Source organism: Hyperolius riggenbachi, chromosome 9, assembly GCF_040937935.1.
Source record: "Hyperolius riggenbachi isolate aHypRig1 chromosome 9, aHypRig1.pri, whole genome shotgun sequence".
In the NCBI taxonomy this organism is placed as follows: domain Eukaryota; kingdom Metazoa; phylum Chordata; class Amphibia; order Anura; family Hyperoliidae; genus Hyperolius; species Hyperolius riggenbachi.
Genome location: NC_090654.1, coordinates 286,013,752 through 286,041,295, shown reverse-complemented (window position 1 = coordinate 286,041,295; position 27,544 = coordinate 286,013,752). Strand labels below are relative to the sequence as shown.

Genomic DNA, 27,544 nt, shown 5'->3' with positions numbered 1-27,544 from the left:
TTTGGGCCAGTCCATCTTTTTAAGGGGGATTCTCAGGGCTTTCTTTGTTTTCAACAGCATTTCCTGAACAACAGTTGCAAAATCTAACTGACATAAATAGTGTGCAAGTGATTAGGGAGGCCGGCTGGTATCTTGCTATTTTGGCAGTTAAACTGCTGTTCAGGAAATGCTGTTGAAAACAAAGAAAGCCCTGGGAATCCCCCTTAAAAAGATGGACTGGCCCAAAACCTGTCATCTGTCACATTTTTTAACTGCCTACTTTTTTCGCGAAAGAACCCCTTTAAGAAATGCATCGATAAATAAATAAGGCGAGTGGCTGGTACGTATACTCCTCCCTTACCTCTGTCATGTAAGTGTTTTAGCACCTTTCTCTATATTTCTTAACCCTTTTCACTTGATCTCTGTTTATACAATCGCTGCAGTGACACTCTGATCACTTTCTTCTTACATTTGAGACCTATGATGGCCTCTCTTCCCTGGCACTTTAGTACTAGTGTGTAAATTATTATTCACTATTTGGAATTGTGCAATTTATTTATTTATTTATTTATTATTTACCTTGGTCTGCTTACAAATTGACGCTTTATTGAGGCTTTGGGAGCCATTGTTACTTTTATAATTTTTGGAATATTGTATTTTTATTATTTTTGTATACACGGCTGCTATCACCTCAGGTGATTTTTACCAATTGTAATCTGATTACGATTTACCAATAAAATTTGTATTATTTTTGGAATACTATTGAGTGGTCTGGTGCTGTATATATTGGGAACTTTCTCCTTTTTTCCTCAATACTAAATTGCCCAATTAGCACATTCCCCTTAGTATAATTTATAATTATTTTTGATGGTGCTTGTCCACAATTGTTTTTTAAAGTTATATGCTATATCCTTCCAAATTCAGCGCAAATACTGTAGTGCCAACGCTTTTCTTCTTCTGTCACTATACTTCGGGAGATGCAGCAGAAATTGTGCACCATGCTTTGGAGCCCCCTGGTCATGGATGGTTCTGGCTCAGTCTACAGTCTATTACCCTGAAATTATATGTCCATCTGCATCACCCAGACTTTCTTTCCAGCATGTAAAAGAGTCTGGGCAGCGCAGGCGCCACCCATCTGAAATGTCTGAGACGCAGGACTTGCCCCTCTTTGGGTTTTGGGTGATTTTCCAAGTAAGAAGTTGGTGTATAGTTTATCTGCAGAGATTGCTATATAGTGCTCTCTCTCTACACCCCCCCCAAAAAAAAAAATAACGACGCCCATGTTATCACTTATGGGGCCTTTTTTCTCACAATATTTTCCAAACACGGGCAGAGGATGTCAGTTTTACCCGTACTTATGCCAGGGGAGGGGTGTGCATTATGCAACTAGCACAACCCACGTTACCTGTGTAATGAGTGAGTTGCTATGGTAACACGCAGAACAATACCTGTGTAAGTAGCATACCCAGTGTTACCATGGCAACGTGAATGTTACCCAGGTAGCACAAGTTGCTCTAATTGTGTAACACATGTTACTAATTTAGTGCATGAAGCAATTTTATCCTGTTCTAGCTGTACATGCTTTTAAACGTAACCTAGTGTGGGGTGAAATGTTTTCTAAATGTTTGTCAGTTATGTCTATTTCTTCCACCCATAGGCCTGTTTGTTTACTGGTCCCAAAATTCTCCATTTCCCCATCTCTGGACCTGAAGGAGGAACTGAGGGAGATGGGTATGAAGACAGTCTTCACAGATGATGCTGATCTTTCAGGGATTAACGGAGCTCATAATCTGCGGGTGTCCCAGGTGAGATCCCTTTTCACTAACTGCCTAACTGTATTGTTTAACCATTTATGCTGCCTGGATGTGATGCTCACATCCAGACGGCTGCTGCTGTGCTGCTGCGGGCTTCGGCCAGCTACCGCGTGCGAACGGCGTGCGCACGCGCTCTCCCATGCCGCCCCTCCTGTTAACCCAGAGATCAGAGGGTGAGCAGAAACTACGCCAGTGCGAATTTACGCATCGTAGTTCGCATCTACGCATTGTAGTTTGTAGATGAAGTTTCAAAACTACGCTTACGAATTTACGCATAGCGAAAGTAACGCTATGCGTAGCTTATGCCCACTATGCGTAGTTAACATGTGTATTGCGTAGTGAACTACGAATGCAATACTCGCGTCTAATTTTCCACGTGCAAAATTTACACATTGGAAAGGGGAATGTACGCATAGAAGAGTTCCCGGTATAAGCAATTAAAGAGGAATTAATGCGTAAAATTTTCTGCATGCGGGCATAAGCATCCGCACACACTACGCTTCGCACTACGCGTAAATGCGTATTTTAACGAGTAGTCTACGAAATGCATACGAAGCAAATATTTGATTTCAAAGCGGTAGTTTGGCGAAGGGTAATTGCGTAGAACTACGCGTATTTCCAGCGTAGCAAAGTTCGCTGACTACAACCATCCCTGCATGGTTCCCATTCATTGATCTAACTCCCCGGCAGAAAAACCGACGGCTTCTATTCAGAGGCCGCAGTCTTTCTGAAAAGAAAAAAGGTTCCCGTCCTCATAGTGCTTCCTGGGAGCGAGTTCCAGGACTAAGAAAAAAAAATCTCACTGTTGCCATCTTGTGGCCAAATAGTAAAAATACATCTACTATTTTTTAACTTAATAAACCCACATTATTACATTTAACCGGTTCAGCACCGCAGTGCCGAAATTCTCATGCATCCGAGCAACGTTCACCTCCCATCCATTCACCTATAACTTTATTGCTACTTATCACAATGAATTGATCTATAACTTGTTTTTTCCGCCACTAATTAGGCTTTCTTTGGGTAGTACATTTTGCTAAGATTTTTTTTTTCTAAATCTATTTTAACAGGAAGATTAAGAAAGAAATGAAAAAAATGCATTATTTCTCAGTTTTTGGCCATTATAGTTTGAAATTAATATACGCTACCGTAATTAAAACTCATGTATTTTATTTGCCCATCTGTCCCGGTTATTACACCATTTAAACGATGCCCCTATCACAATTTATGGTGCCGATATTTCATTTAGAAATAAAGGTGCATTTTTTCAATTTGCGTCCATCACTATTTATAAGCTTATAATTTTAAATAATATAATAACATATTCTCTTGACATGCATATTTAAAAAGTTCAGACCCTTGGGTAACTATTTATGTTGTTTTTGTTTTTTTTTAATTGTATTTTTTTTTTAATAAAAAAAGTGTATGTTGGTAATTTTTTGGTGTGGGAGGGAAACTGCTAATTTTAAATGTAAAATAATATTTTTTTTATTAAAAATGTATGTGGGTGCAGTTTACTATTTGGCAACAAGATTGCCACAGTGAAAAAAGTCCTGGATGCGAACAATCTCGCATCCAGGAACTAAAATGCTGGGGAGAAGTTTCCTGGGGGCAGAAATACCGCGCTCTCTGGAGAGAAAGCGTCGGTATTTCTGCGGGAAAGTTAGATCGGTGAATGGGGATTATATTCCCATTCACTGATCGGGGGGCTAGCCTAAATTTAAAAACTAGATGAGCGAATATTGCCAATGTCTGAAAAAAAAACAATTGGCTATGAAATAACCATACACTCCAAGAAAAACTGCCAATATAGGTCAACACCTGATTAAGAGATTCAAAAACAGCTCTACACATAAGTGATGCAAGAGAATATACAACTTTATTTCACAATCCAAGTAAAACAAATATTAAAATCAATTAAAATCTCCCGATTTAAATCAATAGTAATTGATATTCCAGCTCATAGACAAAAATATTTCAATAATTCACAATAGTCAGAAAGTTTATAGGGAAGGCCAACAAAGTGCCTAATGCAAAAGTGTCAAGTGCAAAGTGCCTAGTGCCCAATAGATACACATTACTATACCAATATACACTGTGCAAAATATATATGAAAGAGGATCAATTGTCCATAGACATATTCCTAATAACGTGATTCATGCTGTAAATTCATGTTGAAAAAATATAAAAATAAATAAAGATATACCTAACCCTGTAGAAAAGGAAATAAATACATAAATGATCAAACAAATAAGTGTGTGCAGGAGCCGTGTGCATACCCAGTCCCAGCAAAAAAACGCTGGACCTGTCCAAGCACACAACCCCCACACAGACTCAGTACAAGAAATAACCACAATAAATAACAATGTGTAGTCACATACATAGAGTGCATAAACAGTGAATGTGTGGCCTTACCGATGTGAGCTGGGAGCCGGGAGAAAGAACCGTGCCTAACGCGATCGCAGCTGATCTGCTGCTTCAAAAGAGGCTGCTCTGAACTGGGATTAGTTGGGTTGTATGCTGATGACGGAGCTCCGTTATTGCGTGCACGGCCGTGCACGTGACCTACCAATGGCGTGCGGACCAATCGGCGCACGCCACTCGTATGTGCAAGGACCTGGGTCACGTGATAGTGAACAATCAGGTCCTGAGGACAAAGCTAACTGCGCCTGCGCTAGAAGGCTCCGTGATCATTTCAATACATAAACACATACACATACATGTAAATATCTGTAATCACATTTATATTAACTTCATTATATCCAATAGTCAATGCTACATTCACAATCCATAGTATATGGTACTCCATTGTTCGTTTTGAAAAGAAATGCATCCGTAAATTGGTGCAAAGACTTGAAAATAAAACAATATTGCCATCTAGTGGCCAGAGAAGAATAGTGCAGAGATAGTCCATTAATCCAGAAGAAAATGGTCCTATTTCCATCCTAGTATGTATAAGGTATTTCTTCATTCAAATGTTGTTATGATGGAAAAAGAAACATCCAGGGATAAAAAGGGAGAATCTAAAGACTAAAGAAAAACAAATTGTCAAAATCATGTGATTGAATATGACCAAATTTGGCCCATATGTCCTACAATAGAGAGATTGACAGACAACCATCCACGATTGCTCACCTCAATCGGGGATGCGATACAAACTAACCGGATTGGAGAGATCGAGTTAAGGAGACTAAAGTACACAAAACTAGTGAGAATCCACGATTGCTCACCTCAATCGGGATAAAGAGGTTAAACTTTGGTGACAATAGTAAGGGGTGCAATAGGGAGATACCCCCCAGAAAGACCAAAGGGGGATATAAAAAGAGGCAACCCAAGTACAGCAGCCCCATCAAGGAACGCCAAAGTACACATATTTATTGGTAAACTCACACGTGTAATCCATGGTGGAAAAAGGTTGTTTGGCAAAGCTGAGTCACTTACCCCTCTTCTCCCTCAAAGATGTCATATCAATCAACAATATATGTCCCTTTGTAGGTTTCAAATTCACCGGAACGGAAAAATATATATGGAGAGAGAAAGAAAGCAAAGACCCATCATCAATTAGTTAGACACCTAGAAAGCACGAAAAATGTGTGTCCTCATTAAGGCCCCGAGGTTGTTTAGTGCGCAATTTATGAATCCATTTTAATTCATTCCTGAGCAATCTCAAAACCATATCACCCCCTCTCTTATTCTGGAAGAGCCTCTCAATACCTATACATGTCCAATCTTTTAAGCTACCATCATGAAAGAGCAAAGCATGTTCTGCTACTGATGTTAAATTCTTATTGTCAACCTTATCCCGTTCGGCCAACTTGACAGTGGATACATGTTTTTGTATCCGAGTTTTTAGTTGGTTCTTAGTTTGGCCCACATACTGTTTTCCACATGGGCATTGAAGTACGTATATAACGCCACTTGTCTGGCAATTGATAAATTGTCTGATCTCGAATTCCTGTCCTGTGACATTACTAGAGAAGTTCTTGCTGACTTTCATAAGTGGACAGATGGAGCATTTTCCACACCTATAATTGCCCTTTATACCAATCCGAGGACGCTCCATTTGGAAATGGCTCTTGCTTAGAATGTTCTTTATTGTAGGAGCCCTTCTAGCCGTGATACTTGGATAACTGGTGATACAGTTCCTCAAAATAGGGTCATTCTGAAGAATGCCCCAATGTTTGCCCAATATATTATATAGATGGGGCCATGCTGTATTGTATTGTGTGATCAACCTTGTCAGAGTATTATGTTTTTTTGGTCTAGTCGATAGAAGGTTATCCCGTGGTGTTGCTCTGGCTCGCCTGAAGGCCCGTTCTACACACTTTCTGGGGTATCCTCGGTCCTTAAATCGCCTCTTTAAAACCTTGCTTTCAGCTTCAAAAGCGTCTGTTGTTGAGCAAATCCTCTTAACCCTAATAAATTGTCCCACTGGGATGTTATTTTTGAGATTTGTGGTGTGATATGAGCCATACTCCAACAAGCTGTTGGTGGCAGTGGGCTTCCTATAGATGGTGGTTTGTAATTTGTTATCGGGACCCTTATAGATATTTACGTCTAAAAAATCCACCATCTGTCAACTTGATGTTCAAATTATTTCTGTTTAGAGCTTCCAGGAATGCTGTACACTCCTCCCTTGGTCCCTGCCAGAGTATGAGCAGGTCGTCGATGAAGCGATACCAACCCAAGATAAAGGGGTGGTACCGCTCCATCGACGCCGCCCACACTGTCTCCCTCTCCCACCAACCCAGAAAGAGGTTCGCCACCGATGGGGCACATTTAATCCCCATGGCGACGCCCCTCCTCTGAAGAAAATATTGTCAATCAAACAGGAAGAAGTTGTTCCTCATGACATAATCCAATAGCTCCAAAATGAATCCCTGAAGTTCTCGTTCCATGGCACTTCCCATCTCCACAAAATATTTGACTGCCATAAAGCCATGTGTGTGGTCAATATTAGAATATAAGGATTCTACATCGCAAGTTATTAAAAGGGTTTCCTTTTGTACCTCCAGATTGTCAATGCGACATAATAAGTCACCTGTATCTCTGATGTAGGATGACAGGGCCGTTACATGGGGTTGCAAGAAAAAGTCAATAAATTGACTGCAATGTTCGTTGAGGCCGCCAATTCCTGATATAATCGGGCGACCCGGTGGGTCGTCCATTTTCTTATGCACCTTGGGGAGCATATAAAAGGTGGGAGTTATGGGTTTATCTACCCACAAAAAGTTTTTCTCTTTTTCACTGATTACCCCAGACTCCAGTGCCACAGCAAGTAATCAGTGAAAAAGAGAAACACTTTTTGTGGGTAGATAAACCCATAACTCCCACCTTTTATATGCTCCCCAAGGTGCATAAGAAAATGGACGACCCACCGGGTCGCCCGATTATATCAGGAATTGGCAGCCTCAACGAACATTGCAGTCAATTTATTGACTTTTTCTTGCAACCCCATGTAACGGCCCCGTCATCCTACATCAGAGATACAGGTGACTTATTATGTCCCTTTGTCAATGTATGGCGCCAATATTGTATTTGAAAATAAAGGTGCATTTTTTCAGTTTTTCATCCATCACTATTTACAAGCTTATAATTAAAACAAAATTGTAATATACCCTCTTTACATGCATATTAAAAATGTTCAGACCCTTAGGTAATTATTTATGTTTTTTGTTCTTTTTTTTTATTTTGTTTTTCATTACAAATTTTATTTGGGTAATGTTTTGGTGTGGGAGGTAAACAGTTAACTTTAAATGTAATTATGTGTGTTTATTTCATTGAAAAATGTATGTAGATGTAGCTTTACTATTTGACCACAAGATGGCCACTGTCATAAAAAAATTTTTTAGTCCTGGAAGCGAACGCTTTCATGTCCAGGAAGCATAAGGAGGGCGGGAAACTTTTTTTCATCAGAAAGATGACGGTTTCTGGTCAGATGCCATTGGTCTTTCTACCGGGGACTTAGATCAATGAATTGGAACTATGGGGCCCCCCTTGGTCCATGCTCAACCCTCCGCTATGCAAACACAGCCAAAAATATATGTTTATATTTTAAAACACATCCCACTTTTCTGCACAAAAGCCCCCCGCCACACACACACTTCTTTATTTAAGTGGAACTTCAGCCTACACAAACATACTGCCATTAAAGAAACTCAGAGATCAATAAATATAAAGCTCCGATACTTACCCAAGGCTTCCTCCTGCCCCATAAACACAGCTAAGCCTTGTAAAAAAAAATACAATAAAAAAACATAAATAGTTACCTAAGGGTCTGAACTTTTTAAATATGCATGTGAAGAGGGTATATTATGAACATTTTTTTAATTATAAGTTTGTAAATAGTGATGGACGCAAAACGGAAAAAATGCACCTTTATTTCCAAATAAAACATTGGCGCCATAAATTGTGATAGGAACAAAATGTAAATGGTGTAATAACCGGGACAAATGGGCAAATAAAATACATAGGTTTTAATTATGGTAGCATGTATTATTTTAAAGCTATAATGGCCGAAAACTGAGAAATAATAAATTTTTCCCATTTTTTTCTTAATATTCCTGTTAAAATGCATTTAGAAAAAAATAATTCTTAGCAAAATGTACCACCCAAAGAAAGCCTTATTGGTGGCGGCAAAAAAAAAGATATAGATCAATTCATTGTGATAAGTAGTGATAAAGTTATTGGCGAATGAATGGGAGGTGAAAATTGCTCTGTTGCATAAGGTGAAAAAATCCCCGCGGGCTGAAATAGTTAAGTTACATTAGTTATGTTAATTAAAATAGATAGGTAACATAATCTCTTACCCACCCTGTTTTAAAAGAACAGGCAAATGTTTGTGATTTCATGGGGGCAGCCATCTTTTTGGTTGAAAGGAGGTGACAGGGAGCATGAGACACAGTTCCAACTGTACTGTGTCCTGATTACCCCTCCCAGCTGTGTGTGCTAGGCTTCAAATCTCAAATTAAAAAAAAAAAAATTGCACCAAAACAGCAGAACGAGAACAACAACATCAGAAATCCCATCATGCTTTGCACAGCATCAAGGGAAAAATGCCTGGGCAGTTTTATTTGATGGGGCGGAGCTTAGCTTCTGTGTAGCTAAAAACTAGGCTTGGGTAAGAAAAACAAAGTTCTGATGCTGTGAAACTGTTAAAGAAACACCAAGCCTTTTCAGTGCTGCTGAGTAGATTTTTTAGTCTGGAGGTTCACCTTAAGCCTTGCAGACTAGCAAAAGGAGTGGGTTTAATAATTACCTTCTTCTCAGTGCATCCAGCTGAACACTTCCTGCTGCTATTCCCCGCCTCCTGATGCCATGAGAGTAGTGTTGGGCGAACATCTAGATGTTCGGGTTCGGGCCGAACAGGCCGAACATGGCCGCGATGTTCGGGTGTTCGACCCGAACTCCGAACATAATGGAAGTCAATGGGGACCCGAACTTTTGTGCTTTGTAAAGCCTCCTTACATGCTACATACCCCAAATTTACAGGGTATGTGCACCTTGGGAGTGGGTACAAGAGGAAAAAAAATTTAGCAAAAAGAGCTTATAGTTTTTGAGAAAATCGATTTTAAAGTTTCAAAGGGAAAACTGTCTTTTAAATGCGGGAAATGTCTGTTTTCTTTGCACAGGTAACATGCTTTTTGTCGGCATGCAGTCATAAATGTAATACATATAAGAGGTTCCAGGAAAAGGGAGCGGTAACGCTAACCCAGCAGCAGCACACGTGATGGAACAAGAGGAGGGTGGCGCAGGAGGAGAAGGCCACGCTTTGAGACACAACAACCCAGGCCTTGCATGAGGACAAGAAGCGTGCGGATAGCAATTTGCATTTTGTCGCCATGCAGTCATAAATGTAATACAGATGAGAGGTTCAATAAACAGGGACCGGAAACGCTAACCCATCACAGATGTTCATTGTTCATGTTACTTGGTTGGGGTCCGGGAGTGTTGCGTAGTCGTTTCCAATCCAGGATTGATTCATTTTAATTTGAGTCAGACGGTCTGCATTTTCTGTGGAGAGGCGGATACGCCGCCGATCTGTGACGATGCCTCCGGCAGCACTGAAACAGCGTTCCGACATAACGCTGGCTGCCGGGCAAGCCAGCACCTCTATTGCGTACATTGCCAGTTTGTGCCAGGTGTCTAGCTTCGATACCCAATAGTTGAAGGGTGCAGATGGATTGTTCAACACAGCTACGCCATCTGACATGTAGTCCTTGACCATCTTCTCCAGGCGATCGGTGTTGGAGGTGGATCTGCACGCTTGCTGTTCTGTGTGCTGCTGCATGGGTGTCAGAAAATTTTCCCACTCCAAGGACACTGCCGATACCATTCCCTTTTGGGCACTAGCTGCGGCTTGTGTTGTTTGCTGCCCTCCTGGTCGTCCTGGGTTTGCGGAAGTCAGTCTGTCGGCGTACAACTGGCTAGAGGAGGGGGAGGATGTCAATCTCCTCTCTAAAGTCTCCACAAGGGCCTGCTGGTATTCTTCCATTTTGACCTGTCTGGCTCTTTCTTCAAGCAGTTTTGGAACATTGTGTTTGTACCGTGGATCCAGAAGGGTATAAACCCAGTAATTGGTGTTGTCCAGAATGCGCACAATGCGTGGGTCGCGTTCAATGCAGTCCTAGGCCGAAGAGGTCATAGCCTAGGGTCACAAAACCTGTTTATTGGGCAATTTCAATGGTGGCGAGTCTGACGTACATAAATCGCAGCAATGGCCGTTAGCAACGTCTGAATCTCACGAAATGTCTCATGCAGGTAGAAGACATATTGTTAGACTTGGGCTCCAAAGATGGGTTCCCTACATCTCTGCAAACCAGAGTTACAGGGCTCCAAATTTGGTAAAATCCCCCATAGGCTTTCATTGGGCCTCCTATTTACAGTTCCAAAATCTCACATCTTTTCAAAGGGCAATTACTCAGCAGTGGCAAATTTTCTAGCATTGTAGGGACCCTTAGGGGGAACATGACTGGTGAGTTTCGGGCCCCTAGGCCAAAGAGGTCATAGCCTAGGGTCACAAAAACCTGTTTATTGGGGCTATTTCAATGGTAGTGATGGTGACGTACATAAATCGCAGCAATGGCCGTTAGCAAAGTCTGAATCTCACGAAATGTCTCATGCAGGTAGAAGACATATTGTTAGACTTGGATTCCAAAGATGGGGTCCCTACATCTCTGCAAACCAGAGTTACAGGGGTCCAAAATTGGTAAAATCCCCCATAGGATTTCATTGGCTCCCTATTTCACTTTCCAAAATCTCACATCTTCTCAAAGGGCAATGGCTCAGCAGTACCAAATTTTCTAGCATTGTAGGGACCCTTAGGGGGAACATGACTGGTGAGTTTCGGGCCCCTAGGCCGGAGAGGTCATAGCCTAGGGTCACAAAAACCTGTTTATTGGGGCTATTTCAATGGTAGTGATGGTGACGTACATAAATCGCAGCAATGGCCGTTAGCAAAGTCTGAATCTCACGAAATGTCTCATGCAGGTAGAAGACATATTGTTAGACTTGGATTCCAAAGATGGGGTCCCTACATCTCTGCAAACCAGAGTTACAGGGGTCCAAAATTGGTAAAATCCCCCATAGGATTTCATTGGCTCCCTATTTCACTTTCCAAAATCTCACATCTTTTCAAAGGGCAATGGCTCAGCAGTACCAAATTTTCTAGCATTGTAGGGACCCTTAGGGGGAACATGACTGGTGAGTTTTGCCACTGCTGAGCCATTGCCCTTTGAAATGGTGTGAGATTTTGGAACGGTAAATAGGAGGCCCAATGAAAGCCTATGGGGGATTTTACCAATTTTGGACCCCTGTAACTCTGGTTTGCAGAGATGTAGGGACTCCATCTTTGGAATCTAAGTCTAACAATATGTCTTCTACCTGCATGAGACATTTCGTGAGATTCAGACGTTGCTAACGGCCATGGCTGAGATTTATGTACGCCACCATCACTACCATTGAAATAGCCCAAATAAACAGGTTTTTGTGACCCTAGGCTATGACCTCTTCGGCCTAGGGGCCCGAAACTCACCAGTCATGTTCCCCCTAAGGGTCCCTACAATGCTAGAAAATTTGGTACTGCTGAGCCATTGCCCTTTGAAAAGATGTGAGATTTTGGAAAGTGAAATAGGGAGCCAATGAAATCCTATGGGGGATTTTACCAATTTTGGACCCCTGTAACTCTGGTTTGCAGAGATGTAGGGACCCCATCTTTGGAATCCAAGTCTAACAATATGTCTTCTACCTGCATGAGACATTTCGTGAGATTCAGACTTTGCTAACGGCCATTGCTGCGATTTATGTACGTCACCATCACTACCATTGAAATAGCCCCAATAAACAGGTTTTTGTGACCCTAGGCTATGACCTCTTCGGCCTAGGGGCCCGAAACTCACCAGTCATGTTCCCCCTAAGGGTCCCTACAATGCTAGAAAATTTGGTACTGCTGAGCCATTGCCCTTTGAAAAGATGTGAGATTTTGGAAAGTGAAATAGGGAGCCAATGAAATCCTATGGGGGATTTTACCAATTTTGGACCCCTGTAACTCTGGTTTGCAGAGATGTAGGGACCCCATCTTTGGAATCCAAGTCTAACAATATGTCTTCTACCTGCATGAGACATTTCGTGAGATTCAGACTTTGCTAACGGCCATTGCTGCGATTTATGTACGTCACCATCACTACCATTGAAATAGCCCCAATAAACAGGTTTTTGTGACCCTAGGCTATGACCTCTTCGGCCTAGGGGCCCGAAACTCACCAGTCATGTTCCCCCTAAGGGTCCCTACAATGCTAAAAAATTTGGTACTGCTGAGCCATTGCCCTTTGAAAAGATGTGAGATTTTGGAAAGTGAAATAGGGAGCCAATGAAATCCTATGGGGGATTTTACCAATTTTGGACCCCTGTAACTCTGGTTTGCAGAGATGTAGGGACCCCATCTTTGGAATCCAAGTCTAACAATATGTCTTCTACCTGCATGAGACATTTCGTGAGATTCAGACTTTGCTAACGGCCATTGCTGCGATTTATGTACGTCACCATCACTACCATTGAAATAGCCCCAATAAACAGGTTTTTGTGACCCTAGGCTATGACCTCTTCGGCCTAGGGGCCCGAAACTCACCAGTCATGTTCCCCCTAAGGGTCCCTACAATGCTAGAAAATTTGGTACTGCTGAGCCATTGCCCTTTGAAAAGATGTGAGATTTTGGAAAGTGAAATAGGGAGCCAATGAAATCCTATGGGGGATTTTACCAATTTTGGACCCCTGTAACTCTGGTTTGCAGAGATGTAGGGACCCCATCTTTGGAATCCAAGTCTAACAATATGTCTTCTACCTGCATGAGACATTTCGTGAGATTCAGACTTTGCTAACGGCCATTGCTGCGATTTATGTACGTCACCATCACTACCATTGAAATAGCCCCAATAAACAGGTTTTTGTGACCCTAGGCTATGACCTCTCCGGCCTAGGGGCCCGAAACTCACCAGTCATGTTCCCCCTAAGGGCCCCTACAATGCTAGAAAATTTGGTACTGCTGAGCCATTGCCCTTTGAGAAGATGTGAGATTTTGGAAAGTGAAATAGGGAGCCAATGAAATCCTATGGGGGATTTTACCAATTTTGGACCCCTGTAACTCTGGTTTGCAGAGATGTAGGGACCCCATCTTTGGAATCCAAGTCTAACAATATGTCTTCTACCTGCATGAGACATTTCGTGAGATTCAGACTTTGACCTCTTTGGCCTAGGGGCCCGAAACTCACCAGTCATGTTCCCCCTAAGGGTCCCTACAATGCTAGAAAATTTGCCACTGCTGAGTAATTGCCCTTTGAAAAGATGTGAGATTTTGGAACTGTAAATAGGAGGCCCAATGAAAGCCTATGGGGGATTTTACCAAATTTGGAGCCCTGTAACTCTGGTTTGCAGAGATGTAGGGAACCCATCTTTGGAGCCCAAGTCTAACAATATGTCTTCTACCTGCATGAGACATTTCGTGAGATTCAGACGTTGCTAACGGCCATTGCTGCGATTTATGTACGTCAGACTCGCCACCATTGAAATTGCCCAATAAACAGGTTTTGTGACCCTAGGCTATGACCTCTTCGGCCTAGGACTGCATTGAACGCGACCCACGCATTGTGCGCATTCTGGACAACACCAATTACTGGGTTTATACCCTTCTGGATCCACGGTACAAACACAATGTTCCAAAACTGCTTGAAGAAAGAGCCAGACAGGTCAAAATGGAAGAATACCAGCAGGCCCTTGTGGAGACTTTAGAGAGGAGATTGACATCCTCCCCCTCCTCTAGCCAGTTGTACGCCGACAGACTGACTTCCGCAAACCCAGGACGACCAGGAGGGCAGCAAACAACACAAGCCGCAGCTAGTGCCGAAAAGGGAATGGTATCGGCAGTGTCCTTGGAGTGGGAAAATTTTCTGACACCCATGCAGCAGCACACAGAACAGCAAGCGTGCAGATCCACCTCCAACACCGATCGCCTGGAGAAGATGGTCAAGGACTACATGTCAGATGGCGTAGCTGTGTTGAACAATCCATCTGCACCCTTCAACTATTGGGTATCGAAGCTAGACACCTGGCACAAACTGGCAATGTACGCAATAGAGGTGCTGGCTTGCCCGGCAGCCAGCGTTATGTCGGAACGCTGTTTCAGTGCTGCCGGAGGCATCGTCACAGATCGGCGGCGTATCCGCCTCTCCACAGAAAATGCAGACCGTCTGACTCAAATTAAAATGAATCAATCCTGGATTGGAAACGACTACGCAACACTCCCGGACCCCAACCAAGTAACATGAACAATGAACATCTGTGATGGGTTAGCGTTTCCGGTCCCTGTTTATTGAACCTCTCATCTGTATTACATTTAGATGTTCGCCCAACACTACACGTGACCCGTTCGCCAATCACAGCGCTAGCCGAACGTTCGGGTAACGTTCGGCCATGCGCTCTTAGTTCGGCCATATGGCCGAACAGTTTGGCCGAACACCATCAGGTGTTCGGCCGAACCCGAACATCACCCGAACAGGGTGATGTTCTGCAGAACCCGAACAGTGGCGAACACTGTTCGCCCAACACTACATGAGAGATATGAATCACATGATCGGGGGCGGGCGAATGGCAGCAGAAAGTGTTCAGCTGTGAGTTCCACTTCCAGTGCCTGGTTGTTGCAGCCACTGTGTAGCACCAGAGGCCAGAAACATTGGACATGTACAGTCAGTCACATGCCAGAAAAATTAGGTTCAGGATCAGCCTCAACCCTTTGTTGGTGGTGGTGGAGAAGTCAGTCGCAGCGTGCAAAGATGCTGTGTGGGGACTGACTTACAAGTCTTCAGGCAGGCAGTATCCCTCCGGGATCCATGCTTCATTCATTTTAATGAAAGTTAGGTAGTCAACACTTTTTTTTACCTAGGCACATGTGTTAACTTTCCCAAATTCAATGCCGCCAACAGATTGCTTCCGTTGTCACACACAACTTTTCCGATCTCCAGTTGGTGCAGGGTCAGCCACTGATCCACCTAATCATTCAGAGTGGCCAGGAGTGCTTGTCCAGTGTCACTCTCATCTTGCAGGAAAGTCAGGCCCAGGATGGCGTGACACCGTCGTACCTGGGATGTGGAATAGGCCCTGGGGAGCTGGGGGTGCAGTTGTTGTACTAGTAGAGAAAGCTGCAGCAGTGGAGGAGGATAGCGAAGAGGGTGGAGGAGAAGTAGGAGGAGAAGAGGGGGTGGCAGCAGGACTGCCTGCAAGTCGTGGTGGTGTCACCAACTTTGCTGCAGAGCCACGCATTCCTTGCTTGACAGGCTGGTAGCCATCAACAGGTTTACCCAATGCGCATGTGATATGTGTACGTGATATACCTGCCCTGACCGTGCTTTGCATACCAAGTATCAGTGGTCAGATGGACCCTTGCCCCAATACTGTGTGCCAGAGATGCCACGACTTTTTGGCCTTTTTTGCAAAGGCCTCAGACTCCACCAGCTTGTATAATAAAAGTTAGCAGCCTAACAGTTCCACAAACCAGCTGTCAGACGCCGGGAAAGGGGGTGACTCTGAGACATTGGCTTCTTCCGCTCCAAAACTTCCTTGACAGAAAGCTGACTGTGGGCAGATGAGCAGGAACTGCTCAAGGTGAGAGGCGGTGGGGTGGAGGGAGGTTGAGAGGGGACAAGGACAGCAGAGGTTCACATGGCTGAAGATGTTGGACCAGGAGGAGGAGGGTGGCTTTGAGTTTGTGTGCTGCTTTTCCTCATGTGTTCATCCCATAGGTGTTTGTGATGTGAGATCATGTGACTTCGCAAAGCAGTTGTCCCTAGGTGGGTGTTGGACTTCCTTTGGCAGAGGTTGCAAATGGCATTGTTGTTATCAGAGGCAGACACACACAAAAAATGCCACACTGGTGAGCTTTGGAATGACGGCATTCTGGGGGTGGCAACAGCAGGTGTTGAAGGACGTGTTGGCTGGTTGACCCCAGGTGCCAATACATGCTGTCTGCCACTAGCTCCTTTTGATGACGAGCCGGCGCGAACAGCTGATATCTGCCGGGTGACTGTGCACTGACTAACCGTTAGGGCCATCTCTATCAGGAAGGGGAGTTTTAGGGTTAGGCATCAGGAAGGGGGGCTTAGGGTTAGGCATCAGAAAGGGGGGTTTTAGGGTCAGGCACCACTATGGGGGTCTTAGGGTTAGGCGCCACCAGGTGGGTTTTAGGGTTCAGCACCCCCATCATAGGGGTCTTAGGGTTAGGCACCACCAGGGGGGTCTTAGGGTTAAGCACCACCATCATAGGGGTCTTAGGGTTAGGCATTGGTAGAGGGAGGGTTCTGTGTGAGAGTAGGGTTAGGTTTAGTTGTAGTAAAATATTGGTAATATTTACCAATGTTTTACTATGCTTATTACCACTGTAAATGTATTTTCATTTTCATTGTTATGTATGATAGTTTGCGATTTTATTACCCGTATTATAACATATTTATTATTCTATCGCAGATAAAGATGAAGAAACAATAAAAATATTTTTATAGATAATATCTTAAAGGAGAGCTGTAGTGAGAGGTGTATGGAGACTGCCATATTTATTTCCTTTTAAACAATACCAGTTGCCTGGCAGCCCTGCTGATCTATTTGGCTGAAGTAGTGGCTGAATCACACCAGAAACAAGCATGCAGCTAATCTTGTCATATCTGTCAAAATTGTCAAATAAACCTGATCTGCTGCATGCTTGTTCAGGGGCTATTGCTGAAAGTATAGGAGGCAGAGCATCAGCAGGATAGCCAGGTAACTGGTATTGCTTAAATGGAAATAAATATGGCAGCCTCCATATACCTCTCACTACAGTTGTCCTTTAACATTTCGAATCATCTGCACCCCACGCCCTTTTTCCTTTGCACCCTTATTTGATGTATGCGTTCTACAGTCCTATGTTCTACAAAATATCCAATAATAAGGACTAATATCCCTATTTTTCTTTTTCAATTATAAAATGAATGTATTGTTATGTATGTATGTAATGTTATGTATTATTTTAACCTGGTCTTAATTTTTTTTATTTTATTTTTGGTGGGGGGGTCTGCAGGCTGTCCATAAATCAGTGGTGACCGTAAACGAGGAGGGGACTGAGGCTGCCGGGGCGACCGGTGTCGTGGGAACTGAGAGAAGTAAACCACGTGTCATTGCAGTGAAGCGTCCTTTTCTGATGACCATCCTAGATAAGTTCACAAGGACCATTCTCTTCGCTGGGAGAATCATGAGACCAGAGAACTAGGCTCCCAGAAGCCCTGTAGCTGCAATAAATGAATACAGCAGTTTATCTCCTTCTGTGATGTGACATTACTGGTGTGATATCAATCTCATAAAATGTATGGGTTAAGGAAACTCTGTCTCTGATTTTCTAAGTGTCTCTCGGAAATATATTCTCTCTATCACTCAAAAATAAAACTGATTCAGCAAACCTGTCTTGAACTGATTTAAAATTGTCTACCATTACTTTAGTCTGGGTCATAAATGGACAGGTGGTGTAACAATAGACAGAGCAGCCATAGCCTAGAGGCAGGGGGACTCAATGTGTCACTACCGAATCCTTTCCTTTTTCCTTTTAATGTATTATCTGTCCATGTAATGGTTAAGGCGCCTGGTAACTTTGGTGCTGGATCATGCCACTATTCTACTCTTGGCTTCCTAAATAGAGACGGCTCGAACCTCCGGTTTTCAGTTCGCGAACCGCGAACGCGAACTTGCGGAAAAGTTCGTGAACCGGCGAACATAGCGAACCGCAATACACTTTAATGGGCAGGCGAACTTAAAAAACTACAAACACTGTTTCTGGCCAAAAATGTTTCAAGGGGTCTAACACCTTGAGGGGGGCATGGCAGAGTGAGATACATGCATGCCCGTTTCTAGGGCCGTGCGACCAGTGCGGCCACCCTGAGCGCTGAAGGAGTGGGGGCGCTGTAATGGAGGGGGGCGTCAGCCACAGGAAGTGCAGCCCGACCTCTCCCTCCCTTCCTCTCCGCGGGCCGCCCTCTGTGCTCTCCCCTCCGTGCTACCCCCTCCGAGTGTGATTGCAGAGTGAGCGCAGGGAAGTGCTGTGTACAGAGGGCAACTCACCTGCCTGCGTTCCAATTGCCGCTCACTCGCCACTGGTCAGCTCCTCTGCCCAGCCGCTGATACACGCACTGCTTCCTGTTTAGCTCTGTACATAGCGCTTCCCTGCGCTCACTCTGCAGTCAGACTCGGAGGGGGGAGCACGGAGGGTGGCCCACGGAGAGGAAGGGAAGGAGAGGTTGGGCTGCCCTCCCCGTGGCTGACTCCCCCCTCCATTATGGGGGGGCGGGTACCTAACTATGCTGGGGGGCAGCTACCTAACTATGCTGGGGGGGCAGCTACCTATCTAACCTATACTGGGGGGCACCTACCTACCTATTCTAAACTACCTGGGGGGCAGCTACCTAATTTAACCTATACTGGGGGGCAGCTACCTATCTAACCTATACTGGGGGCAGCTACCTAATCTAGCCTATACTGGGGGGCAGCTACCTAATCTAACCTATACACTTCACAGCTTCAGTACAGTATATCTACTCCCCTGCAAACTTAATTTAAACGCCCAGGGGAGTAAATATACGTACCCCCCTGCTACCACTGCTGTACGCGCTCCCGCTTATTTGTGCGCTCGTTCACGTTGCCATCTGCCCGATAGGAGATCAATGAATGGGAAGTCCCCGTAGCAATGATCGGCGCCTTCTATGAGAAGCTGCACGATCACTCTAATAAATAAGTTTCCCATCCTCCGTACACTTCCTGTAAGCATACATATTTCGCTTACAGGACGCATAAAAAAAAAGACTGAGGCCATCTTGTGGCCAAATAGTAAAACTACATCTAAAAGCATTTTTTTTTTAATGCAAAGACCCGTTTTTACATTTTAAATTAGTAAATTAGTAATTAGGTAGTACATTTTAAATTAACCCCTTACCTCCCACACTCCCCAATAGTTACCAACATTTATTTTTTTTGTAAAAAAAAATAAAATGAATTTACAATTATAAAAAATACATAAATAGTTTTCTTAGGGACTGAACTTTTTTAATATGTATGTCAAGAGGGTATAATACTGTTACTTTATAAATTATGGGCTTTTTATTAATGATGGATGCAAAACTGAAAAAAAATGCACCTTTATTTCCTAATAAAATATCGGCGCCAGACATTGTGATAGGGACATCATTTAAATAGTGTAATAACCGGTACAAATGGGCAAATAAATTACGTGGATTTTAATTACGGTAGCATGCATTATTTAAAAATTATAATGGCCGAAAACTGAAAAATAAGGATTTTTTTTCCAATTTATTTCTTATTTTCCCATTAAAAAACATTTAGAATAAAATAATTCTTGGCATAATGTACCACCCAAAGAAAGCCTAATTAGTGATTAAAAAAACACATTTAACACATTTCATTGTGATAAGCAGAGATAAAGTTATTGGCAAATCGATGGAAGGAGAACTGAAACGTGAAAATTGCTTGGATGCTGAAGGGGTAAAACCCCTTAGTGGTGATTTATGGAAAGCACTTATGCATTAAGCAGCAATCTGCACATTGATGTGTGTGCTGGAAAAAATGGTTGAAGCAAGAATAGTTTAATGTATTCCCCTTGCCCAGCCTGAATATTCAATTTCCAATGACAAAAAAAATGCTTTGTTTATTTGTTGGATTTGGTTCATTTCAGCAGTTATGGCAGGAAATGAAAGTGTGCCTGAGATGAAAGGGTTGAACAATTTTATACATACCTGGGGCTTCCTTCAGCCCCCTCCATGCAGATCGCTCCCTTGCAGCCGTTCAAAGCCTCCTGGATACTGTGGTAGATGCCTCGTTATCTTTGGCTAGTTGGCAAAGGCACAGTCCGCCTGCGCACACTCCCCTGTGGCTGGGAGCATTCTGCACCTGCGCAGTACGCTCCCGGCAATGAGAGTGTGGCAGGGCCATGCATGCACACCACGCCCGAGTGAGTGATCAGCCTGTAAGGGGTTGGAGGAAGCCCAAGGTATGTATAAAACTTCTCAACCCTTTGGTCTCAGGTTTAGTTTAACCCAGACAAAGCATGCATGAGAGAGTTCATCTAATTACCTGGCATGACTGCTGAAAAGGACTGAATGCAAGGGTGTCCTTGGGGACTATGGTTTGGGTGAAATGCAGTGATTACGTGTACTTTAAAGCGGTATTGTCACCATAAAAATCAAATTTCAACAGCAACGGGTCTGAGTGTATTAAGTGATAAAGATGCTTATCCTGCATTCAAAACTTGCAAAACTTTTTCTGCTGTTATGGTTTGTAGTTATCACATACTTTACCAGGGGCGTAGCAATAGGGGGTGCAGCGGTAGCGACCGCATCGGGGCCCTTGGGCCAGAGGGGCCCCGAATGGCCCTCCCTCAACTACAGTATTAGCTCTATATTGGTCCTGTGCTCATAATAATCATTTATATATATACTTTGAATAGTGGTAATCATTAACAAACTGCTCCCCATCCCCTTCTTGCACCTCTGACACTGTAGTTGCCATTGGCAGCTTTTAGTGCGCTGTTTCAATTGCTATGTATAGAGTGCATGGGGGGCCCCATTGTAAAACTTGCATCGGGGCCCACAGCTCCTTAGCTACGCCACTGTACTTTACAAAGCACAATAGGACGACAAGGGGAACATAGATACACTAACAAAATGTACAACAGAGTTCCAAGCAGCACAAATATTGTGACAAAAACAGTAAACATTAGGAGCAGGACCCTGCCCTTGCGAGCTTACAATCTAATGGGTAGTGGGGGACACACTAGGTAAGGGGGTGCCAAACAGTGCCAAAGAGTTGAATGCTGGGAGTTATTTTTATCTATAATATATTCCTCCTCTTCCATTTATTTCCCTGCCTAGCTGCTTATCAGAAACACCCTCTGATCACTTGTGTTTACAAGCAAGGCTGAGGTGACTCAGCGATTGGAGGATAAGACAGTGTAGTTCCTAGTATACACCTTAGTGGGAGTGTCTGAAGACTCTGGGAGGAGGGCAGCTAATGAATACACAGTGAGCAAGAGAAGGGAGGGGGGAAAACAAGAGTCAGGGAGGATATTGTAACGAATGCGGAATAGTCTCCTCGGTCAGCGCACAGCAGGTGCGCTGACACAAGGGAGATCTCCTACAAACGTTCAAACAAGAGGGACCCAGTAGTGGTGGAAACAAAGCAGCCAGCAGGAGGCGCTATGGAGCACAGAGGAGAGATTCCTCCGTGCGCTCCAAAGATGCCAGACTGCGACTGCACAATGCAAAAACAGTACACAGGTGTGAACACAGCACTGAGACAGAATAGACTAGAGCAGAATGCATAGAAACAAACTGGACAGTCATAGAATGAAAGGATGTCTGCCAATCTAGTTGCAAGCCATGCAACGGCATACATCCACAAGACGAGAAAGGAGAAGTACAGAGATCGAAGTAGCGATGCACGACCGCAGTGCACGCTCACTTCGCACACTTCAGACAGAGAAGTGCCTCAATGCCACCGCAGCACTGAGACGAGAGCAAGAAACCGGAACACATCCGATATGAAAAATAACAAACGTACTCGCTAAACACGGTCTCCGCACGAAAAGTGCAACAGAGACAAAACACGTTCCAAGCACGGTCGCCGCGCGTTAAGCGCAACAGCGACAAAGCATACCACCCTAACTAACAGCAGAGATCAAATGGCAAGATGGGTTCAACCTGACAGGAGTTGAGAACCAGCTCCTGAATAACTAACAAAACCCTTGCAAACAGATCACGGAAGGCTGTGCTCAATCCAGTCACACTAAACAGGAACTATGACAAGCAAAGTCTTCTGGGAGGAAGTGACATTTATACTAAAGCCCTTCCAGAGAAGTAGAGAAGTCAATTTGCAAAACAAGTGGATGCAAATTACCTCTGCAGCAAGCTGCAAGCTGACAAAAGGTCTCTTTTCTAGAGACCTGCAGAATGCAACCCTGAAAATGACAAAAACTGCCAGCTTGCGCAGGCCAACAGAACAGATCCTTACAAATATAATGTTGGCATTAGCTTGGCAAGATGGCCACTGCCTAGAATAGGATTTTCTGCTTTTCCTTTATAAAATTCACAGGAATCATTACGTGGATTTCACAATACATCTGTTATTTAAGTAGAAGTAGTATTTATCTACTTATATATGTGTTTTTTATTTCTAGGTTAGCATGGGTGTCACTTGTTCTTTAAGTGAAGCACAGTCAAATTACGTGTTTTTGGAGGGAAAACACTTCGCCGGTGCTCAAACTTTCCCGGCAGGCCCACTTACGCCACTAAGGTCATGTATATCTGGCCCCACCCATGACACGCCCATGTTTTGTTGCATGGCCACACTAATTTTTGGCGCGACGCGCTGCGCGTGGCGCACAGGTGTGTGTCAGTCAAAATATCCTTTGTCAGTAAATTTTTATAATGTTGTCAGTAAAAAATAATGTGAACAGTTGGCAACACTGTCCCTAGGGTTTGTAAAAAAAACATCTGTCTCACACTGCAGCAAAGTTCTGATGACTTCATGTACAACGCTACAAACAAAGGAGTCGCAGGTTGAAAAAAAGTTGTAGACTGGCCCTTATTCAGCAATCCCTCAGAGGAGATTCCTCCTATATTCTTATCACACACACAGGCTAGTGACCTTATGGTGTCTGATCACTGACATAGTGGAGTGGGTAAGATTGATGTCTGACTTTAGTTGCCTCATTGAGAGCTTGTTGTCTCATACTGAGTCCCAGATCCTATAATAACCGTATCAATCAGTGCCATTCTGAATGTTTTACCAAAGTTACAGTGCATACTATGGGCCTGATTCACTATTCGGTGCTAACCCAGTTAGCACACCCAAAGGCTATGGGCGTGCTAACTAGGGTGCTAAGTAGTTAGCACCAAGAAAAGTGAATCAGCTCACGCGCAAAGTCCCACGTGCATAGTCGCATCGGGTGCGTCATTTTCATTGCACCGTGATGCGACGTTGCACGCTGTACATGCACAAAGTTTTGCGCGTGGGACTTTGCGCTAGTTTAGGCGTGAAGAGGGGCGTGAAGAGGGGCTTTTCACAAGCGTGCTAACAGTTAGCACCGATTTGTGAATCAAGCCCTATATCGTATGTTCAGCATGTCATTGTTGTTCCTCCATATAGCATGTGCTCTCATGTAGTAAAATAATACAGCTGTGTGTGTATGTATGTACTGGGAGCAGAGCTGTGACGTGGGACTTGTCGGCTGCAAGGGGCTGGAGGAAGCCCCGGATAAGTAGATCTGGGGGTAGCATAGATTGCCTGACATTTCCTTTAAGTCTAAGGGCCTGATTCACAAACGCGTGATAACTCAGTTATCTCGCCTAAAAGCTTTGCACCTGCAAACTAAGGTGCTAAGTAGTTTGCACTGCAAAGCTGATGCTGTTCGCGTGCTATTTTAACGCGCGTATGGCGTTACGTGGTGTGCACGAACGGCACTGCGCGCTATGCTCTGTTCGCGTGCAAAATCAGACTAAAATATAGTATTCACTGTAACTTTGGCAAAACATTCAGAAAGTCACTGATTGATACTGTTATTACAAGATCTTGGACTTCATTGAGACAACAAGCTCTCAATGAAATAACAACAGTCAGACATCAATCTCCACTCCATTGTGTTGTAAATGTAATCAGAGGCCATAAGGTCATTAGCCTGTGTGTGATAAGAATCTAGGCATCCTTTCGGAGTGATTGCTGAGAAGGGAAAGTCTACAACTTTTTATTCAAAATGTGACTCCTTTGTTTGTAAGGTTATACATGAAGTCATCAGAACTTTGCAGCAGTGAGAGACAGATGTTTTTAATGAACCCTAGGGAGCAGGGACAGTGTACAAATTCCAAAGTGTGTATGAGTCTTTATCTGTGTAGTGGACACATGCAGTCAATATAACAACGGTGCGAGAGCAGAATACATTTTTTTCTCTCCATGCCCTTAGCTGTCAGTTGCTCAAACTTTTCCCCCCATGGGCCCCCTGTGGTTTCTGGGCCCCCCTGCGGAGGCATCCCTTGCAGGGTCTATTGTTACGCCCCTGCCTTCTTCCTGGATCCTGCGCTGCGTTCCACCACTCACGTCATCACTTCCTGCAATGCCGCCCACTGAAGTACAGTGGGTCTTGTAGTTTTTGAGAAAATTGATCTTAAAAATGCAAAGGAAAAATGTTTTTTTAAACTCAGAAAAATTACAGTTTAAAAATAATTTTCCTTTGTATTTTTAAAATCGATTTTCTCAAAAACTACAATGTCTTTTTGAAAAATTATTTTTGAACATTTCGATTTTGGTGGCAATAGCGTGTATAGGGGCTTTGCTCTTAACTGCTAAAGTCGGCATGAAATTATGCAAAAATTACACAGAATTATAAATGATTACAATTACAGATGAAATGAATTATGATTTTTCCCAAAATTTCACATTACGAATTTGCATCGTAATTGCAAATTTTATGCGAAATTACATCTATGCAAAATTTGTGCTCATCACTAATCATGCTTTGGGGCTGTGTGGCTAGCTCAGAGTCTGGACTGGAGCTCTTGCTCTAAGAGAAACCGTGACCAAGCACTGAACTTCATCACAATCAGTAGCTGATACCCCCTTTGCCACCGGAAATCTTTTCCTTTTCACAAATGGATCATCAGGGGGCTCTGTATGGCTGATGTTGTGGTGAAACCCCTCCCACAGTGTGATGACAGGACCATGGTTCTGACATCACACTTGTTACATTGTGGGAAATAACAGCTGTTTACAACTGCCAAAAAAGCAAGCAGCAGATACTTCCACTGACATCACCTGCCAGCAGTAAAAATGTCACCATGTGATCAATGTCAGAATGTAAATCAGGGAGAGGAAAGATTTTACAATAGGCAAACACTGACTAAATCATTTATACATAATTATTGTAAAGATTAAGCACTTTTTTTCATTATGTTATTTTCACTGGAGTTCCTGTTTAAGTCAAGGATCTGATTAATTCAACTAATATCAGCACATCCTTTAGGATAATGTCCAAGCGTCAGTAATAAATTTGAAGTTACGTTGTACAATCGACCAACACTTCAATTCACTTCACAATAACATCAGAAAATCAGTTTTACTCTGGAATGAAGAAACCGCTTCATTGATGGTGATGTGTCATTACACCAAACAGCCAAACAATCCAAAAGTCAAATGACAATATTGGTAACAGTCTCTTGGGCACAGACCAGCTGATAACACAACAAATGCAGTGTGGTGTTACTGTATCTTACCTATGTCCCAGTAATAAAGCAATCATATGGCGATAGTCTAGACATAGGCCTCAAGCTGTTTCGGATGATACTACGTCCATCCTCAAGCCTGAAAAAGTGCACCCTAATGTAATCTACTAATCCATCTTAAATTCCACCCCAATAAACAATTGTCCAATCACCATGCATCATTACAATTTGAATTGACCAATCATTGACCAATCAGCGTTACCTACTCGAGTGGACCTAATGAAAGCCTAGTGACATATGCAAGAAGCATCACCAAGTATCTCAAGAAGGCTGAGCATGCGCCACCAATAGCCATCCAGTACAGAGGTGTCACTAGGGTTGGTGTCACCCGGTGCAGAAACTTCTGGTGTCACCCCCTCTTACCATGCACCTCCAACTTCACCAGGTAGTAATGATATGATGATCACCATGTGGCCCTAGGGGCCTCTGAACTCTGTTATAGAGATGGCTCGAACCTCAGATTTAGGGTTGGTGGACCGCGGACGCAAACTTCCAATAATAATAATGGAAACACCTAACATTTTGCCATCATAATCTTTGAACATGTTTTAAGCAATCAAAACTTGACATACTGCATGTAAAAAAAATGTTTGTTTATTATTTTTGTTATTTGATATGTTTAATTAAAATAATTGTTTTTTACAGATTTTTAAACAAAAGTTGGTTATAATTCATAAAAATGGCAGATCTCTCAGACTTTCAAAGAGGCCAGATTGTTGGTGCTCGTATGGCAGGCGCTACTGTAACAGGAACTACCCAAATGCTTGGCATTTCAAGAGGTATTGTCTCAAAAGTAATGACTGCCTTTAATAGAGAAGGAAAAACGGCCTCAGCAAAGCACAGTTGTGCCCGAAAGTTGCATGCTGGGGGTTCTTTTTATCTATAATATATTCCTCCTCTTCCCTTTATTTCCCTGCCAGCTGCTTATCTGAAACCTGATCCCCTGCTCACTTGTGTTTACAAGCAAGGCTGAGGTGACTCAGCGATTGGAGGAGAAAAGAAAAAAGTAAAGGGCAGAAATGACATCACGAGTTAGCCTTAACTGTGGGCAAAAGACATGGTTCCCACCAGGAAGCGAATTCTCTTCATTTACTATATAACATTCACTGAAATCAAAACGTGGACAGTGCAATACATGTGTTATGCAAGTAGATCAAGTATTTATGTACTTTATATATGTGTTTTTTTTTCCATGGCATAGTATGGCTGATCCTCCTGCTTTAAGGGCCTCCTGAGAATCCCCCATGAAGAGATGGATAAGTCCAAAACCTGTCGGTTCTGTCAGATTTCTACTACCTGCTCATTTTACTCTGGAGGAAACATGCATATTATTTGTATGTGTGTATAGGTATTTTACATTTTACAATTTTTCACGATAGTGGTCCTTTATGGTCACATTCATACTAGTCAGTGAGTTAAAATGCATAAAAATGCATGAATGCAAACTCATGAATGGGCTTGTGAGTTTCAGTGCATTTCCACACATTTCCGTAAGTTTTAACTCCCGGCATGTTGAAATACACTGCACAGCAACTCACTGCTGTAGTGTAAACGATAAATTAAAAGTTTATGGACTTTCCTGTTCCCTTGTAAAATGCACACTGTGTGCAGGGAGTTAAAACTCACTGCAACTCACTCAGTGTGAATGAGCCCTAAGAGGAGTTTCATACAGACCAATAAAACAAACAGCACTTTGTGAGCCAAAAAGAGTGGGATGAAGCGTTACAACACTATTTAAATTACCTGTAGTTCTCTGAACTTATCAGGACATCAGGACATTGTTTGATTGTTGCTTGTGTAATTTTTTCTTTTTTCATTTATAAGCTGGAGCCTGGAGAGGATGGGGAGGAGGGGTTTAAACTACTTATATCACAGAGTTACTTACCATTCCAAAATATCTCTCTG

At 43.2% G+C, this 27,544-nt stretch overlaps 1 protein-coding gene across 1 annotated transcript in view; it reads left to right on the top strand.

The window, feature by feature from the left end:
- Positions 1-17,763, top strand: part of LOC137533355 (serpin A3-5-like) — a 59,557-nt gene extending 41,794 nt beyond the window's left edge. The window contains exons 4-5 of the mRNA XM_068254722.1: positions 1,637-1,784; positions 17,389-17,763. Of these exons, the coding sequence (XP_068110823.1) occupies positions 1,637-1,784; positions 17,389-17,577 (337 nt within the window). The 3' untranslated portion in view covers positions 17,578-17,763. The remainder of the gene's footprint in view (positions 1-1,636; positions 1,785-17,388) is intronic.
- The last annotated feature ends 9,781 nt before the right edge of the window (positions 17,764-27,544 follow it).